Source organism: Somniosus microcephalus, chromosome 1, assembly GCF_052327205.1.
Source record: "Somniosus microcephalus isolate GS21.2 chromosome 1, FLI_Smic_1.0, whole genome shotgun sequence".
NCBI classification, from domain to species: Eukaryota; Metazoa; Chordata; class Chondrichthyes; order Squaliformes; family Somniosidae; genus Somniosus; species Somniosus microcephalus.
The window spans coordinates 57,876,157-57,894,677 of NC_140987.1; the positions used below are offsets into that span (position 1 = coordinate 57,876,157).

Consider the following 18,521-nt stretch of genomic DNA (forward strand, 5'->3'; position numbering starts at 1 on the left):
TGACTAGTAAATGTTGGTATTCCGAGGGATTTGGGGGCCCTTGTACACGAATCACAGAAAGTTAACATGCAGCAGCAATTAGGAAGGCAGATGGCATGTTGGTGTTTATTGCAAGGGGGTTGGAGTATAAGTAAGGAAGTCTTGCTGCAATTATATAGGGCTTTGGTGAGACCACACCTGGAGTACTGTGTACAGTTTTGATCTCCTTACTTAAGGAAAGATATACTTGCCTTTGAGGGGGTCCAGCGAAGGTTCACTAGATTGATTCCTGGGATGAGAGGGCTGTCCTATGAGGAAAGATCGAGTAGAATGGGCCTGTACTCTCCGGAGTTTCGAAGAATGAGAGGTGATCTCATTGAAACGTCTAAGATTCTGAGAGCTTGACAGGGTAGATGCGGAGAGGCTGTTTCCTCTGGCTGGAGAGTCCAGAACTAGAGGTCATAGACTCAGGATAAGGGGGTTGGCCTGAGGAGAAATTTCTTCACCGGGTTGTAAATCTTTGGAACTCTCTACCCCAGTGGCTGCTCAGTCTTTTGAGTAATTCAACTCTCAGATCGATAAACTGGGCACTAAGGGAATCCAGGGATATGGTGATGGGGCAGGAAAGTGGACTTGATGTAGAAGTTCAGCCATGATATTGAATGGCGGAGCAGGCTTGAGGGGCCATATGGCCTACTCCTGCTTCTATTTCTTATGTTCTTATATTACACCTACTCAAATGAATTTTGCCTTTGGAGTCAAAATGTTTTAATTTATACAAAATTATTTTCTAAAGCTTTCTAATGAAAATCCTAAAGTAAAATTGAAGTGATATACAGAGTTATAGGATATTCTCTCGTTCACAATTTATTTTCTGAATAAACTGAATTATAATTGGCTCCTGATGACTGAGCATAAATACATCATATGATGTGGTACTGAGTCATTGAGACCAAGATGATTCCTGGTTTGATCTCTAGTCTGTACAGAAGTAGCTGTTCCCAGCTGAAATTGAAGTGGAGTGCAAGAGTTTACTTTGCTGTCCCTGAACAGGGGAGAGGAAATAGCAGACAGAATCTCGCTTCACTATGATGCTTAACCTCTTCTTGCTCTGAACTTCGTAACCTTTTAACATGACTCCTTGATCCTGTATTTTAACCTTTTAACATGATGACTAATCCTGTATTTGAACCCCTTACCAGGCTGAACATTTCACATCACTTCAGTAAGATTTATCAATTCCCTTAAATCTTCCAAGTATGTCACGGTTTCTGTTTTTCCAAAGAGTATAAGACCAACTTAATCCTTCCTCATAATTTAGATTACTGATACCTGGGATAATTTAAGTGTGCATTCACACACCATCTTTAGCATTGCAGTATCAATGTAGTCTTCTGCAGTTTGAGTAACATGGGGTGAAGTTTAGCAGCGCTATATTTTTAAATGTCAAAACTCATTTGCGAATTGTCCCTCCTTGAGATGGTTTAAAATAATTTTAAAGTTTTATTAAAAATGAACTCACTTTTGTTTGTATGCCTCATGAAGTCATGACCTCGCCACAAAAGGAATCCCCACCACCACAGTGGATTTTAGAGTTGCCTGTGTGAATGGGCCTCGATTGTTTGAAGTGTAATTGCAATGCTTAGAGTTAAGAAAATCATTTGGCTGTGATGTGGAATAAATGAAAAGGCCAGAACTTTTCATAGTAGATACTAAGGGTTTGCGAGATGAATATTCATTAATTCAGTTAATGTTGAGTCCAATTGAAAACTGTAAAGGTACATATTGATTAAGGAATCCATAAACCTTTTATGCCAGTTTCTAATAGTTACATTTTAATATAAAAAATTAATCATAAGCACTATTTTGTTACTTATCCCAAACTTTGCTAAAGCTGGTGAACTTGCTGTCAGCTGGCCTGGGAAATCCAAATCCTCTGTCTCCATGCTGTTCTAGCTGAACTTTCCTAATGAGACCCTGGCATTGAAACTCATGACCTGTTGGTTGGGAGTAACATGCTCGGGCTGTTTGTTTTTGGTCTTGAAATGGATTGAGAAGCTTTGTAATACATGAAACTGCACTTTTAAAAACCCTTGGTGTGGCAGGTTGAAATGCTTACATCTGTTTAATTTCTTGATTGGCAAGTATTCTTCAATCTGTGCACTTTGCTTTGGGTTACCTGCCATGTGGGCATTTTTATTATTGAAATACACTGAGGACTGAAATCTGAGCTGTCTAAAGTAATGCAGAGTCGTCTTTGTTCTGCACCTGTAGTCTGACCTGAGGGGATAGATGGAGTCAGATTCTGAGTTGGATTGCTAGTGGAGGAAAGGAGCTCGAGGAAGGCTTTGATTCTATTTTCGCTGAACCAGCTTAGCTGCTTCCTGCATGTGGCTGCTTGAAGTAGTTTGCTTTCTGTAATTTTATGTTCAACTGCAGTGACTATTTTAAGAAAGTTTATAGTGCCACTCGCACAGGCCCTGGCATTTTCTGTATTGGAAATACCCCTTTAAATACAAGTTGGACTTTTGCTAATGAAAGCTTACCCAAATTTCTAACCTACAACCTGCTCTTCCTCCTCCTCCCCCTCCCAAGATAGAAATCCCTAACTCAGCAAATATTTGAGCTCGCCTAGGTTAATGTTTAAAGAGAGATCTTTATCATTAGTTAAATGCAGATCACTGACTGTGCTGGAAGTACAGAACTTGGGTTCATTTTTTAATGATTAACTTTGTGCTCTGCAGAGGTATCTGCACCCTCATTGCAAAGAGTTCATTTATTAATTGCATGCATTTCTGGACTAATCACAAGGACCCGATGTTCAGATATAGGGCCTGGTTTTTCAACGTCAGCAGCATGGTACTTCTGTAGCACTAAAAGTACCTTGAAACCACTTGGGGAAGGCAAAGGGCCATCGGCTTGCAGTTATTCTTGTATTGAGTTGTTACGAGCTACGCGAGGAGCCTGCCTAAGGATAGTTGATCAAAATATCTAACCAAACAGAAAAGCCACATTGACGATGCCACAGTACAAGATGTAAGCTTTGTCTACGAGTATGTACTTTTTAAAAAAAAAAAAAAAAAAAAAAAATCTGATTTTAAATTGTTCCTCAAGAATTAGTGACTTTTTTAGATGAGATGTGATTTTTATTTTTTTGTGTCCGCCCCCTGCCACCGCCCCCAATGCCTAGCTTAGCATATAGCTGGCGTTTGGCCAGACCATGCAGAAGCAGTGGAAAATCACCTGTCCGTCACTTGTTCTGCCTATGCTGGCTTAGCATATGGTGTCGCAGCAAGCTAGACTGGTTTGAGTTGAGCATTAACCTGATTGTACAAGTGTACGCATCCAGGGTTTGGCTCTTTTGGTAAAGCCCTGAAGGGATTAAAAATTTCCTGTCCTAGTTGCAGAACTCCAGATTTTTATTTCCAGTTTAAAAACTATTGTCTTTTTTTCACTTCCAAAGTAAAAGTAAGAAATCTTATTTTCTACATAGTACTCACTCCCTTTTGTACATTGTGCCTTTCCACAATAGCTTTTACAGTTCAGTTTAAACATGGACTCTTTTTTAAATTTTAAATGCTTCAATAAAAGGTGAGGCTGCTTTAAATCAATACTGTTTGTATGAAAACTTGCAGAAAAGCAGTAAGCGTCTCCGTTACGGGTTTAGTGGAAAAACTTGTTTCACTTTTGCATATTGTGCAAACAGCAGTGGCTTGCCTCTCTCTCCTCCCATTTTGAATTTTCCTCTAAATATAGTTGTACTGTAGTGTTCTGTTTACTGTTGAGTAGACAGATGATTAACAAAATTTATCAAATTTGAAAATAATCCATAGAGGATTCTTAACAAGAAAAACATTTTGAATTGTTTATAATTGCTATAAATGACTTGTCACAAATTTGTATGGTTGGTTTTGCTTTGGTTTTGTATAGAAGCTCTTAGTAAATATATTGGGCTGTTGGTGTAGTGCCTGTTAATCCACAGTGATTTGGGATACAAAGTGACAGTATTACAGTGAAGTCTCTGATCAGCTTCTGAGTGGAGTTAAATGAAGGAATGTGTCTCTTGTTTAAGCTTCACATTGGTTTGGACCTCCTGTGATTTTGTAAACTTTTTTAATATTGGGAGAAAGCGGATGCTTCAACCCACTCTCAATGCTAATGCTTAGCGATTCCGAGAGCAGAGCTCTGTATACATGCAAACACTTGGACAGAGCTTGTTTCTGGTTGGGGTGAATGTGAATTACTGCCACTAGCCCAGCTCTACTCTTCCAGTTGGTCATCACACTGTTCAGGTGCCTGCGATAAACCTGTATCTATAATATAATGGCAGCTTTAAAGTATCATTGATGTTTATTTATAAACTTTGCTAGACTGTATCTTTATTGGTTTAACTGGTTTATACTTTGTCAATTTAAAAAAAAATTTACATGGGTGTATTTAAATGTGCTCTATTTTTGTTCATGATATTAGACTTGCCATCTAGGATTGAAATAGATTTAAAATAGTGTAAATCCTTCTAAATGTTAACACTTCTTGGAATGGACTAGCTGTGTGTACTGCCAGATGCATTGAGGAGCCTACGTGCTGCAGTTAAGCTTTTGTCAGCCTGCCAAAAGTGGGATGTACCAAGCTGGAAGCATTAGATATGAAATAGAAAATTGTCAGTGTTAATTTATTCCACAGGATTTTAGTCTGTTATCTATTCTTGTTTTAATGTAATTTTTTTTCATTTGCTGAATTTTGGAATTGATACATAAATTGATACTGAAAGCCACTGGATATAGGAAATGAACAGGAGTGGTCTGGTGACATTATCTTGATTGGATTGGCTGTGGTGTATGATGTAAGAGGTTACAGTGCAGCCCTTCATAGGTTTTAAAATGAATTCCAAGACACCATTATAAAAAGACTGCATTTCTTCTTATGATTGACCCTGAACAGCAATGCTTGAATCTTAATGTGCAACACAGTTTGGAATATGGAAGAACTAGAATTAGACTATCGTAGAACAGAAATTCACTGTGCCACAGATTTGATGTTTTACATAGAAATGGATCCACCAGGTAATGCTGCAATAAAACCAGAACAGCACCGGTTTTAATGTATGTATACGTGTGTGCAATCTGACAATAGTGGATATTGTCTTTTTTTAGTGATTACTGAAGGTTAGAGTTGTTTAAATGTTTAAATATTCAGAATAGACAAAGCATGTTTGTTGTGGATGAGGAGCATTTTTCCCTCTTTGTACTGGATATGTTAACTTCAGAGCTGTAGGGGATACTTTAGTCATTGCTTGTAACTCCATTTAACAGCAGATAAGACTAGCCTTATTTATCCTTGTCAAGCATGCTGGATGACGAAGGAAATCTGCAAAACCAAAAACTTAATCTATATAGTGAAATGTTCCTATAAATATTTTTATCTTGCTATAGGGCTAGTAGCAAGAGGCTGGTATTCTGGAAGGTGCATCACAGTACATTTTCCTGAAATCTAAGCGGCAGTGTAAAAATTGTGCATTTACCGAGAATTTATATTCTGAGTCAACAGTGATTAGTCCCTGGTAATGACTTTAATGAAGCCCCCGAGTCTGCACAGAAAAATTGCACTTGTATTAGATAAAGCATCATAAAGATGTTTTATTGAGACAAATGCAGGATTCAATTTACAGTGTTAACACAAGTGAACAGCAAATGCATATTGTTTTAAGAAATTGTAGTTTCTTTGTACAAGAACTGAATTTTAAAAGGAAAGTCACTCAGTCCAGGATTACTTGTGCAGTATGAACTGAAGTATAATATCTGTATATTTCTATAGCTAAATTGATGAAATGTTGCTTTACTTTATGCTCTAATATTTATCTACCCTGTGGTAAGAAGCCTATTATAAGTGCTTACATTTTCTGCTTTTAGTTTTAACTGTATTTTGATTACTGCGCATTGTATAATAGCTTTTATCCAAGCTGCAGAATTTTTTAAAGCCTTACTTTAAATTTTTAGCATTTATTACAAATTAAGAATAACAGTTAAATCTGCAGGTTTTAATCAGTATCACTGTTGCTTATCAAATTGTTGAAATAGGTGGGAAAAAGTAGTTGGTTTATGAAAACTTGCAAGTGAAGTTTTTGTTTGTAAATGCACATTCAACAGAATTAGCTGACATCACCATTGGTTTTTAAATGTGCATTTTTAATTACCAGTATTATACAATAGAAATGGCTGGTGTGAGATACTTTCCAGTGACCATATTTTAGGTTCAGCTAAAAACCTATAAAGAGCCAGGCTATGCTTAGTAGTGTCTCTGTATTAATGACTAATCTTTGACGGTTTAATGCCCACTGAAGCTGAAAAAAATCCTGCAGTATTGTTTTTATTGGCTGTAGAATCTGTTTCTGTATGGTTCATTTAAACAGCTTTTTGAGCAAGGTTTCAGTGCAGTACCTTAACCCTTTCATAGCCATTTCCCCCCCCCCCCCCCCCCACAACTGAAGCACTTAAATGGATCTTGAATATATTTAGAAGTAGCTTTTTGGAAATAAATCTGAGATTGTGTAACAGCCTTTTGAAGATTAATGGCGAGAATATTTCAAAAATGCTGAGCAGAACATGTTTGAATTTCAGATTTTTATATATATATCTGTTGTATAATCTGTCAAGTGGGTTATGGTTTGATTGCTTTTGATTACAGTGGTCGATTGAATACCTAATTAGCAATTTTCATCATTGACTTTATTTCCTGATCTTTTAAAATGTGTTTTTGCTTGAGAAGGGTCCTTCAATCTAGGTTTACTTAATTTTCTCTTTCATTAATACTTGATTTTTTAAAAAGAATGAGATGCTGGTGGTTTGACCCAGTTTAATTGTGCATGATTTGAAAATTTCTTCAGAAATGAGTATTGTACTTTGCCACATAGAAAATCATCCAGGTTATTTTAGTCTTAAGCTAAACTGGTGCTTGGATTCCGACTCTCTGTGCATTGCTAATTAGCAGCATCATACATTAAAAAAAATATATTTACCTCAGGATGCAGTCTTTTGGTTTGCTCTCATCAATGTCCAGAGTTTCTAGAAAGCAGAAGCATTCGTCAGAGCTGATGAACTTAAGGAAGGAGAGCGGTATGATTGACCTCATTTGCAGATGGATTATTTCTCCATATTGTGTGAAGCTGTGTTTCCTTAAGCTGGAATACTTGCAGAAGGAGAATGTGTTCCACTCGTACATTTATATCATACTTTAGGCCAACTGTTTTGATTCCAGAATACCAGGTTTCTAGTTTGTTGCTAAAGGATCTTGTGTTTTGTACTGTTAATACAAAATGTTTTATTACAGTGAAGCTGAACAGAATCTGATTTTAACTATAGCCAACTGCAATGCACTAAAATGTAGCATATGGTTACATTTAACTACTGCATATGCAATTAGACATTTGAGTACAATAAGTTAAAGTAATGTGCATTATTTCTGACTCCCTGATGGATGATAACTTTTGAAGCCCCCTTCTATTTGATGTCTCACCTAGAACATTTTTCACGTGGCTGTCATGGGAGCATTATAAAGCAGATTTGTTGTATTGGGTATAGGAAAAAACATGAAAATGTTTGACGTTTTCTGAAACCGTGTTCTTAAGTTTCTTTATTTTTAATCCATACAGCTTTGCCTCCGAAGCCACCAAAACCCACACCTGTAACTAATAACGGGATAAACAGTAACATGTCTCTACAGGATGCTGAATGGTACTGGGGAGACATTTCAAGGTAAGTCCGTAAACTTGTTTCATTCTGATTTAGAAGTATAGAGAATACATTAAGCACTGTAGTTCACCTGAGACAGCTACTCGGACCTAGATCTGGTTAACTGTTTGCATCTGTTCCAAACCTAACTGCCAGAGAGTTGCAAGGCAGAAAATATGACTGAACATAAAGTCTGATAACAGCAAAGCAGAAAGTATTTTCATTATTTGAGTAGTGAGAGTGGAGTCCTTGTGTGGTTGTCAGCAGGGACATAATTGAAAGATATTATTTAAATCGGAGAGGAAGTGTTCACCAAGTCAAGGTTACCTTTGCTGAAAGGATTTCTTTCATGCCTGCTAGAGGCAGGTTAGAACAGAACAGGACTGATGCGAACCTGGCAAAACATTTGGCTGTGGTAGTTTGCAGGTATACATATATACAGAAATTTCTTTGGAATATAGATCTGATTCAGAACTTATTCTCAAGGGAAGGAAGAGTATCTACTATAGCAAAGTTAACTATTTCCCCAAATGGTAACTTTGCACTTTGGCATTTCTTTCCCCAATAGGGCTTATGTAAATGCAGCTAAATTTATTTTCTCTGCTTGCTAAATTCCTAGCCAGTATCCTGGTACATACTTCCCCATGCAGAACTGAGAGCTGTGCAGAATGGAAATCTAATTGAACCACCTTTCCTTTGTTTCAGAGAGGAGGTCAATGAAAAACTGCGAGACACCGCTGATGGTACCTTCTTAGTCCGTGATGCTTCTACAAAAATGCATGGTGACTACACTCTAACCCTGAGGTAAATTTTCTGAGCATTTGTTATAAAGTATTCATGCTTTGTAGAGTCTTGATAAATGTTCTAATATTTTGCCAACTTAAACTGTAAAATGTGTCTGTTTTGCAGGAAAGGGGGCAACAATAAGTTAATCAAAATCTTTCACCGAGATGGCAAATACGGCTTTTCTGACCCATTGACTTTCAATTCAGTGGTGGAGCTTATAAATCACTATCGTCATGAATCTTTGGCACAGTACAACCCTAAGCTAGATGTTAAACTGTTGTACCCTGTGTCTAAGTTCCAACAGGTATTTTGGACATTTTTTGTTCTAAATGATGGAGGAATCTATTTTGTTTAAGACCAATCTGTTTGTTGGCCTTGTGTAGTGTTGAAAAGTCTGATTCCTGGACTTCTTAGTACAAAGCATTCCTTTAAATTTTAACTAACTTGTTGCAGTATATTTACTGTATTTAATTAAAAAGTATAAAAGAAACTTAAATGTATAACTTAAATGTGAAACTTAAAAGGAAACTTAATGTGTTCTATGCATAATACTGTTTGAAATAGCCTTTAGCATCAACCAGATTGTAGCAGTTGCACAGTGTCACTGGTTTTGTATTATATCATTTCCTGTAATTTCTTCAGGATCAGGTGGTAAAAGAGGACAACATTGAAGCAGTGGGCAAGAAACTGCATGAGTATCACACTCAGTACCAGGAAAAGAGCCGAGAGTACGACCGACTTTATGAAGAATGTACAAGAACATCTCAAGTGAGTTTTTTGCCATCAACCTGGCTGCTTCCATAAAAATTAGCATTTTTCCTACAAGTGAATTCTGTAAGGCATCTCATCCATGAAATATATTTGAGAAGACAATTGTGCTTTTTTCAGTTTAATTCATAATTATTCTCATTAAAACTAAATCTATTTTATCGATGAAATTGTGCTTTACCAAATATTTCTGTGCTGTATTTGTATATATGCTAATTTGTTTTTTCAATTAGGAAATTCAAATGAAAAGGACAGCTATTGAAGCATTTAATGAAACAATCAAAATATTTGAGGAGCAGTGTCAAACACAGGAAAGGTACAGCAAGGAGTATATTGAAAAATTCAGACGAGAAGGAAATGAAAAAGAGATCCAGAGGTTTGTGTCTCGTCTACGTTTAGTCTTATTCGGTTTGGTAGACGGATCAAAAAATTAGTATTTTCATAGGTGATTGTACACTGTTATTGTTACTAGTTTAATTTCCAGAAAATTGAAATAGATGTGTAATGTTTCTAATTGTATTATTTGGCATTTATTTTGTACTTATTTGCATTAAAATCAAATTAGGAATTCAGAAGATACTTCTTTACCCAGAGAGTGGTGAGAATGTGAAACTTGCTACCACTGGGAGTGGTTGAGGCGAATAGTACAGATGCATTTAAGGGGAGGCTAGATAAGCATGAGGGAGAAGGGAATAGAGGGTTATGTTGATGGAGTTAGATGAGGAAGGATGGGAGGAGGCTTGAGTGGAGCATTGATGCCAGCATGAACTGGTTCAGCCAAATGGAATCTACAGCGCACAAACAGGCCATTTGGCCCAACTGATCTATGCCAGTGTTTATACTCCATACAAACCTCCTCTGTCTCATTACCTCTTCCCATCCTCTCCCATATCCCTCTGTTCCCTTCTCCCTCTTGTATGCATCAAGCCTCCCCATAAATATGTCAGTGATCACTGCTTCAACTACTCCATGTGGCAGCGAGTTCCACATTCTCATCACTGTAAAATAAATTCCTCCTAAATTCTTTATTTGACCCGTTGGCGGCTATCTTATATTTATACCTCCTTGTTCTGGACTTACTCACAATTGGAAACGGTTTCTCCATGTCCACCTTGTCGAACCCCTTCATTATTTTTAAGACCTGTCTGGTCTCCCAGTCTTTATATTTCAGTGAATTGAGCCAGCCTCCAACCTTTTCTGGAAGTTGCATCCTCTCAATTCTAGTAACATCCTTGTAAATCTTTTCTGCACTTCATGTAGTGCTTCATTATCTTTTCTGTAGTATGGAGACCAGAATTACACACACTACTCCAAATGTTGTCTAACCGGGTTCTATATTAATTTAACATTACCTTGCAGCTTTTGTATTCTATTCCTCTAGAATTGAATGCCAGTAGTTATAGTTGCACTCTTTATGGCTTATCAATTTGCATGGCTACTTTGTGATTTATGCATCTGTATTCCTATATCTCTTTGCTTCTCTACCCCATTTAGTTTCTTACCTTCCAAGGAATAAATTGACTTTTTATTCCTCCTACCAAAAGAAACCACCTCGCACTTTACTATATTGAATATAATTTTCCATTTACCCATCCACTCTGCAAGCCTATTTATGTCATCCTGTATTTTGATGTAGTCTTCCACATTATTAACTGTAGCCCCCAATTTGGCATCATCTGCAAATTTAGATACCATACATCCAATTCCTGAGTCCAAATCATTTATGCATATGGTAAATAAGTCATCCCAGCAAAGATGCTTGTGGGGCCCCACTATCCATTTCCTGCCAGTCTGAGAAACTTCCCTTAACTCCTACCTTCTGTTTTTTGTTTTGTAGCCATCTTTCAGTCCATTCTGCTACCTTGCCCCTGACTCCACACACCCTGACCTTTTCACAAGTCTCTTATGTGGCATCTTATACATGGACTTTCAGAAAGTTTTTGATATCGCATCCACTGCATAGCCCTTTTCTACTCTTTCTGATTCTTCTTAGAATTAAAGGTTGGTTAAACATGACCCTTTTAGAAATCCATGTCCACTATTTTTTATTACATTTTCTATCTCCTAGATGTTTTATTATGATTTTTTTTTTTAAGCAAAGATTCTAGTATCTGTCCTCCCACTGCCGTTAAGCTAATTGGTCTGTAGATTCCTGGATTAGTTCTACCACCTTTTTGAAGATAGGAATTACATTCCTGTCCGCCAGTCCTCTAGCACTATTCGTTTTTCTATTGAATTTTTAGATGTGGATATTAGTGCCTCGGCAATCTCCTCCCTAGTTTTTGAGTATCCACAGGTGCAATCCTTCTCGACCTAGGATTTTGTCCTCGAGTTTGGCTCGTTTCTCTAGTATCTCTTCTTTGTATCTTAGCTATTCTAATATCCCTCCTACTGTTGTCATTCCTTCTTTGTTAGCTTCTTTAGTGAAAACTGAGGCAGAGTATCTGTTGCCATTTCAGTATGAGCTCCTGTGAGTTTATCTAGCTCGTCCCTTAGTGGCTCTATCCCTATCTTCATTTTGTTTTTGTTGCTTATGTGCATATAGAATGCTTTACTTTAAAACATTTTTTAAAATTTCATACTTTCTCTGCTTTCTTAATTGCCTTTTCCCTAAGCTCATCATATTCCCTTTTGTTATCCTCTCTCTTACTGATTATGGACTTTGCATTTGCCTTTTTCTTTAGATTCAATTTTATCCTCGCCTCTTTATTTATTCTTGGCTAGTTTGTTCATATTTATAGTGGAATATATTTTAGAAGTTAGTGGAAGGGCAGTTTCTATGTTGTGGTTATAAAGGTTGTATATCCTCTAGATTTGGTGTTTCCTGTTTAGTGCCAAAGTACCTGTTTTTGTTCAAATTCAATGTTGCTAATGTTTTACTATTTCTCTCCAGAATTATGGTAAATTATGAAAAGCTGAAGTCTCGCATCAGTGAAATTGTTGACAGCAAGCGGAGATTAGAAGAAGACTTGAAGAAACAAGCAGCTGATTATCGGGAAATTGACAAAAGGATGAACAGCATCAAACCTGACTTGATTCAATTAAGAAAGACAAGAGACCAATACCTTACGTAAGCAGAGTACTTTGTTGAAAGGCTTTCTAAACCTGAAAATGCTAGAAATACTCAGCAGGTCAGGCAACATCTGTGGAGAGAGAAACCGAGTTAATGGAAACATCTGCTGAGTATTTCCAGAATTTTCTGTTTTGATTTCAAATTTCCAGCATCCACAGTATTTTGCTTTTGGCTTTTAAACCTGTATCTGTGATGGTCATAAAACAAGGGTGTGGTAGCTTTATAAATATAACTGTTGGGCATATGACTCTTACTCATACTGCTTGGGTCAAAATCTCAGCATCAACTTGCAAACTCTTTGTAGCTTAGTTGCATCGCTTGCAGTTGGGTTGGAAATAGAACGTTTCACTATAGCGTTTTGTTTTACTGGGGAGGGGGAAGAGCAGGAAAGTTAACTCTACCTTGTTATACACAACTCTTGTTGTCCAATGCAGGGTTATTTTGAATGTGGTAATGGAGATGTCTGCAGCCACAACTAGTTTGGGTAAAGGAACAAGGCATGGAAAGTCAGAAAGGAGATTAAGTGGCGTTCTAAGTATCACAAAATACATGAGCTCCATAACATTCACTCCCGTTAATTTCATTTTTTTTATTTTTGAAGGTGGTTGACACAGAAGGGTGTTCGACAAAAGAAGATCAATGAGTGGCTTGGTATTAAGAATGAGAATGCTGAAGAGTAAGTGACTTTCATTTTTGACTTTTAAAAGAGTACACACATTTTTCCATGTTTTGTTGCTTTTATAACTGAAAATGTTCTGTTTCTTTTAGCCAATACTCCATGGTAGAGGATGATGAAGATCTACCCCATCATGATGAACGAACGTGGAACGTAGGGAATATTAACAGGACTCGGGCAGAGAGTCTGCTAAGAGGAAAGCGGGATGGAACATTCCTAGTCCGAGAGAGCAGCAAGCCCGGCTGTTATGCTTGCTCTGTCGTGTATGTATACTCATCCTTTGCAGCAGATACGCTAGAAATTGAAAGAAAAGCATTTATAAAACTATTTAACATGATACTCCGGATCTAACGAGGCGCTTTCAATACGATGAATTACTTTTTGAAGTATTGTTGAGCATGGCAACCATTTTGCACCTAGCAAGATTACATAAATATCTGAGATTTTGGTGTTGGCTGAGGGAAAATTCTTGGCCAGGAGCTATCTTTTACCCTGCCAGTACACTTTACACCTAATCACAGCCTATTACCATCTCGTCTAGCTTCTAATCTCTTTTACTTCTTTTGGTTCTTTTATTCTTTTGTCCGATCGCAGCCCTGCCTTCGATCTAGTTCCTTTTCTCTCCAGTTTTGAAGAAGGGTCAAACCCGAAACGTCAACTCAAATTTCTCTCCACGGATGTTGCCTGACTTGCTGAGTTTTTCCAGCATTTTCTGTTGTTATTTCGGATTTCCAACATCTGCAGTATTTTGCTATCGTACTGGAAGAACTCCCTGCTCTCCATCAAATACTGCTATTGACTCTTTAACGTGCACCTGAGCAGCCACATGGGGCCTCTGTTTAACATCACCTCCAATAGTGTAACACTCCTTCAGTATGACACTGTGTGCCAGCCTAGGTTATGTCCTGGAGTGGGGCTTGAACCCACGATTTTGCGATTCGGGGCGAGACTGCTACCGACTGAGCTAAGATGACAATTTTCAACCAGTGATTTGGACAGATCCCTCATAACAATTTCTGTGGCTGTCTTTACTATTCCCCATACCTTTATTATCCTTTCCCATCCTCCCCTCCACCAATTTTTTTCCTCTTCTCTCCTGGCCTCCTACCAACACCTCACCAATGTGATGATTCTTTGTATGTGAACCCATAGACTGACTTTCAGGCAGGCTTTTCAACTATGGTCAAATGTTTGGTCTAAAGTTGGCGACCTTTTTCTTTGCACTATCACTGTTGCCCTTATTGGAGGATTTTGCGCACCCTTGGTGTGCCCAATATTAATGCCAAATACTGTAATGGTCTGCAATGTTGCCTAAGCTAAAAAGTAAGTGATATTTTCCATCAAAAACAAAATTGGGTGGATTTTATTTTTTTCCTAAGAAAGCTATCAAAGGTGGCTTGCTATTATTTCTAATGCATTTCAGTTATAGTAATGTCTGTTTCCTCTCTTTGTAGGGTCGATGGTGATGTGAAGCACTGTGTCATAAATAAAACCCCCACGGGATATGGATTTGCAGAGCCATACAACTTGTACAACTCGCTTAGAGAACTGGTGCTACATTATCAGCACACGTCGCTTGTACAGCACAATGACTCCCTCAATGTCACACTAGCCTATCCAGTATACGCTAATCAGAGAAGATGAGAGCTAAAGATTTCGGCTTTTGACTGCTAGACTTGAGGTCATTGAAATGGCTCCAACTCCTTTGCTCTGATTCAGTTTGACTCCTGTTCAGAAGACAGTGTGCAAAGTGTTGACTTGAGCTTTCCACAGATTTAACTGGGAGAAGCAACCGTATGGAGCTGTGAATGTAAATTCCAAAAGTGCTTTTTAAGGAAGCACAAATTAAGTGAGGACTGCTAAACTATCTCCTTTTTGGGGATGTTGGGGCCTATTTTTATTGGTGCTTGTTTACATTCTTCAAAAAGATTTACCAGCTGGAATGTCGGATACTGCAAATCCAGGGATATAAAAAAAACTGAAGCAAGAACATTGAAATGTTAATTATATCCAGTGATGATGTGCGTTTCTTGGATCCTGACTGAGGAAATGTATCAAAATGGAATGACTTGTTTGAGAAACAAATGAGGACTTCATCATGTGTAGCAAACTGGCACTTTGGAAATCTGTACCAGATTTAAGATGAGAAAGGGAATGCTTTGTTCGGTAGGGGGAGGAATGGGACGCTCACAACAAAGTGCCAGATTTGTAGAGTTCAGGCCATTTAAGCCTGCTTTATAAACTGTTTAAAACCTGAAGAAAAAGACTTCAACAAAAAGTGGCGCGCAGTATATAAAATCATTGTATATAATGTGTATGGATTATGTCACTCTGGGAGAGTTGGATCAAGTAAAATGGTATCAACCTAACCATACCAGATTTTGCATTCTGTTTTTTCCTATTTTAAAGCTGATGTGTTTTTTCAGACATTGCTATGCAAGGCTGCATATTGCATATTTTCCAAAAAAAAAGTACCCACAATATAAGCTTTGTTTTGTTGCCTAAAAGTGTTGTCAGTTATTATAATAATGTTCTGTTGGGTGTTTTCAAAACACAAAGGGTGCCTGTGAATGCAACTTCTAAAGTTAGCGAGGGGAGGGGGAAGAAACTGATGCATTCTGAATCTTTTATTAATGCTATCTGAATAGCATATTTGGCTATATTAAGCCAAGAATTTTAAAAAACAGACTTCAAAACATGTTTCAGATATTCATTATATGGCAGTGGTTTTTTAGCTGGTTCAAAAATAAGTTTTAGCCACGTCGCTTTCTCCTAACAAGCAACCATTTTTGGTTATGATGTATCCAGAAAACACTAAAGAAAATCCTTTTTTTTAAATGCATCAAACTCCCGTACCCAAACCATGAGTAAACAACATTTTTAATGTATGTAACAGTTTCTTACTCCAGCTTGAAAACTGGAACACCCTATCTCCCTCAGTCTTTCATGCTTCCTACAATTTTCAGGCTTGGTATAATCTAATTGCTGTTTTCTGATTTGCCTCATCTTTATTTTCAACTTTGCCATTGTCCTGCACTTATGGGCCTTGGCCCTTTAACTTCGTACCTCAATTGTAAAAACAAAAATTAGGCTTGTAATGGGTGTAACTGTAACCCTGCACCAGAACTTTTAGTGGTCATGTTAGTGGAAAATGACATGTTTGATATCAAAGTTCTTTACCTTACCTTGGAGCTCAGTGCATTGCTGTAATTCAGTTTATTGTTTCACACAACACAAAAGCTGAAGTGTTTTGGAACTTCAACAGCATAATGGTGCACATTTTTGAGACTCCTGAAAAGAAGCGAAAATACCCATGTGCTGTGCTAAATTTTCAGCTGCATAATGTGGCCCAGTAACACAAGGTGGGTAGAGTGCCAGCCTTTTGAACTAGATGGTCATGGGTTCAAAACCCTGGATTGGCAATACTGTAGCTCAGCTACTATTTACTTGTAAGTTTTGCTATTCTTGTCTGAGGAGCTAGAGGGTACCTCCTCTCCCTTCGCATCTCCGGAGTGAAAATGTTAAAATAAGCCACTTGCCACCTACAAGCACACTTTGGACCATCTAGCTGCAGGGTAATATTGGCTGCAGTCATGAAATTAGGTCATAATAACCTTACTGCCGCCCTACTAAAGGAGATTGCGTGGGAATCGGTAGCTTGTGCAGGAATTTTTTATTTGAGTGGCGGGTAGAAGAAATTAATGAAGATCACGGGGGAAAAATGAGTTTTAAAACAAATTTCTTGTAGCTAATCTTCCACGAGGCTAAAATAAAGTGATCTAATGTACTGTGAAATATATAACTTTTAATGAAATCTGCACATTACATAACTGAGCATCCATAACTATGCAACTTGAGTTGTCACAGAAAACATGAAACCCAACCCTGCTAAAAGACAATCAAGTAAAATTTAATGTTGGTTTAGTTCTGCAGATCAAACAGACTAATGCTGGTCTTTTTTTTTAAAAAGATGACATTAGTAAATGAGAAACAGTGAGGATTTGCTTACCATTTATGCACATTTTCTAGTTCAATTTACAAGTACAATGCATATCCTCTGCAAAAAAGTCATTCCACCCATTGTCAGCATGCTAGGAGAAATAGCATTGTTTACTTAAGTTCATGATGTATAATGAAGTTATTAAATGTAAAGTATTAGACTTTAACGAAAGATGAGCTAGAGCTTAGAATAATTCACGTTACTGTCCTATTGTGCGCACCACGAACCCTGTTGCACTTTTCGCATACACTTCTAACTTCAGAATGCTTTTGCATTTGGTAGTGTGAAACAATCTAGATACAGGAGGCCGCAACAAGATAACTATGGTTATGAGCATGCTTTATCTAAGCTCTTCCAAAGGTACCATGTGTGATGAGCTTTACAAATTCAATTCAACTGTTAAATGTTTGGATGTTAAGAACCGGTTATGCGCACAGAATTTTCCTTCTGTATTGAAATTCATTGTTTCTGTGTCTCTACTGTGTATGTTCTCTGTATTTTGCTGCAGCTGTGTTTTTTGAAGAAGCTTTGCTCCTTTAATGTGTGTAATGCTTCTTTGTTTTAATGGTACTACTGCTGTTGTGCTTTTTTTTAAAAAATGCATTGTGTGCCATTTTTGTTCAGTGTTGCATTTCTGTGGAAGTTCCTTTTTGTGGGCTATTCTATGGGTTTTCACATGGAGATGCATATCTTAACAAGACTGATCTGAAAGGATATTAATCTTGTAATTATTCATGAGCCATTTCATTTCTTGAAGTAATAAATGTAGTTGCAGAATTTGTGCTGACGTTGGGCGTTTTAAAAGACTCCACCACCCCATCCCAAAACTCTATTCTACAGGTTGCTAAGCATACAGAGTGACTGTACCTTGAGTGCTGGCTGAGCTAAATTCACTAAGGGAAAGGGCTGTGCAGGTTGAAACTCTCAGTTCTCATGAGACAAAATTCTGTTTTTGTTCAATTTTTCTTCTATTTGACCAGTTACTTTTCCAAAAGATACCAGATGCGACTTAAACAAATTAGCCCTGCTGTGCACATTCACAGGTAAAGTCATTCATATTGTGTGATTCGTCACTGAGACTGCAGTTGCTGCCCAATATGCTGCTATTATTTTTCAATCTTTAGAAATTCAAAAACTCCATTAGTTGAATAATGTTTGTAAAGTAGTCAAGATTGCTTTGTTTAAAAAGCCTATTGCTTATTTTCTTTTCTTTTAAATATCGGGAGGATAGCGGGACAGGTTGTAGCTTGTCTGAGAAGGCAGCACCATCACTGTCGAGTACAACCTCTTAAAACTATGCTTAAGCTCTAGGTTTGATATAGTTGTCTCGTTTTAAATTGCTATAATTCATGTATTTGGCTATCATAAGGAATAAAGTTTTGTTTGAAAAAAAAATACTTTGTGTGGAACTGAGGAGGAGGAGGAGGAAGAATCTGAAAACAAAGTAGTGTAGAATTTCTAACGCTGCCGCTGTGGCCTGTTGCTGCTGGTTTTCACGTAACTACAGGGCAT

General features: G+C 37.5%; 1 protein-coding gene across 9 annotated transcripts in view; it reads left to right on the plus strand.

Annotated features, from left to right (window-relative positions):
- Nucleotides 1-17,788, plus strand: part of pik3r1 (phosphoinositide-3-kinase, regulatory subunit 1 (alpha)) — a 108,000-nt gene extending 90,212 nt beyond the window's left edge. For 3 of the 9 annotated variants that reach the window (XM_085981788.1, XM_085981797.1, XM_085981806.1), the window contains 9 exons: nucleotides 7,628-7,730; nucleotides 8,412-8,510; nucleotides 8,616-8,796; nucleotides 9,135-9,260; nucleotides 9,494-9,636; nucleotides 12,154-12,330; nucleotides 12,935-13,009; nucleotides 13,102-13,272; nucleotides 14,464-17,788. In XM_085981788.1, coding sequence (XP_085837914.1) covers nucleotides 7,628-7,730; nucleotides 8,412-8,510; nucleotides 8,616-8,796; nucleotides 9,135-9,260; nucleotides 9,494-9,636; nucleotides 12,154-12,330; nucleotides 12,935-13,009; nucleotides 13,102-13,272; nucleotides 14,464-14,653 — 1,265 coding nt within the window. In that variant the 3' untranslated portion in view covers nucleotides 14,654-17,788. The other 6 variants (XM_085981845.1, XM_085981827.1, XM_085981854.1 and 3 more) reach the window with 6 other exon arrangements.
- The last annotated feature ends 733 nt before the right edge of the window (nucleotides 17,789-18,521 follow it).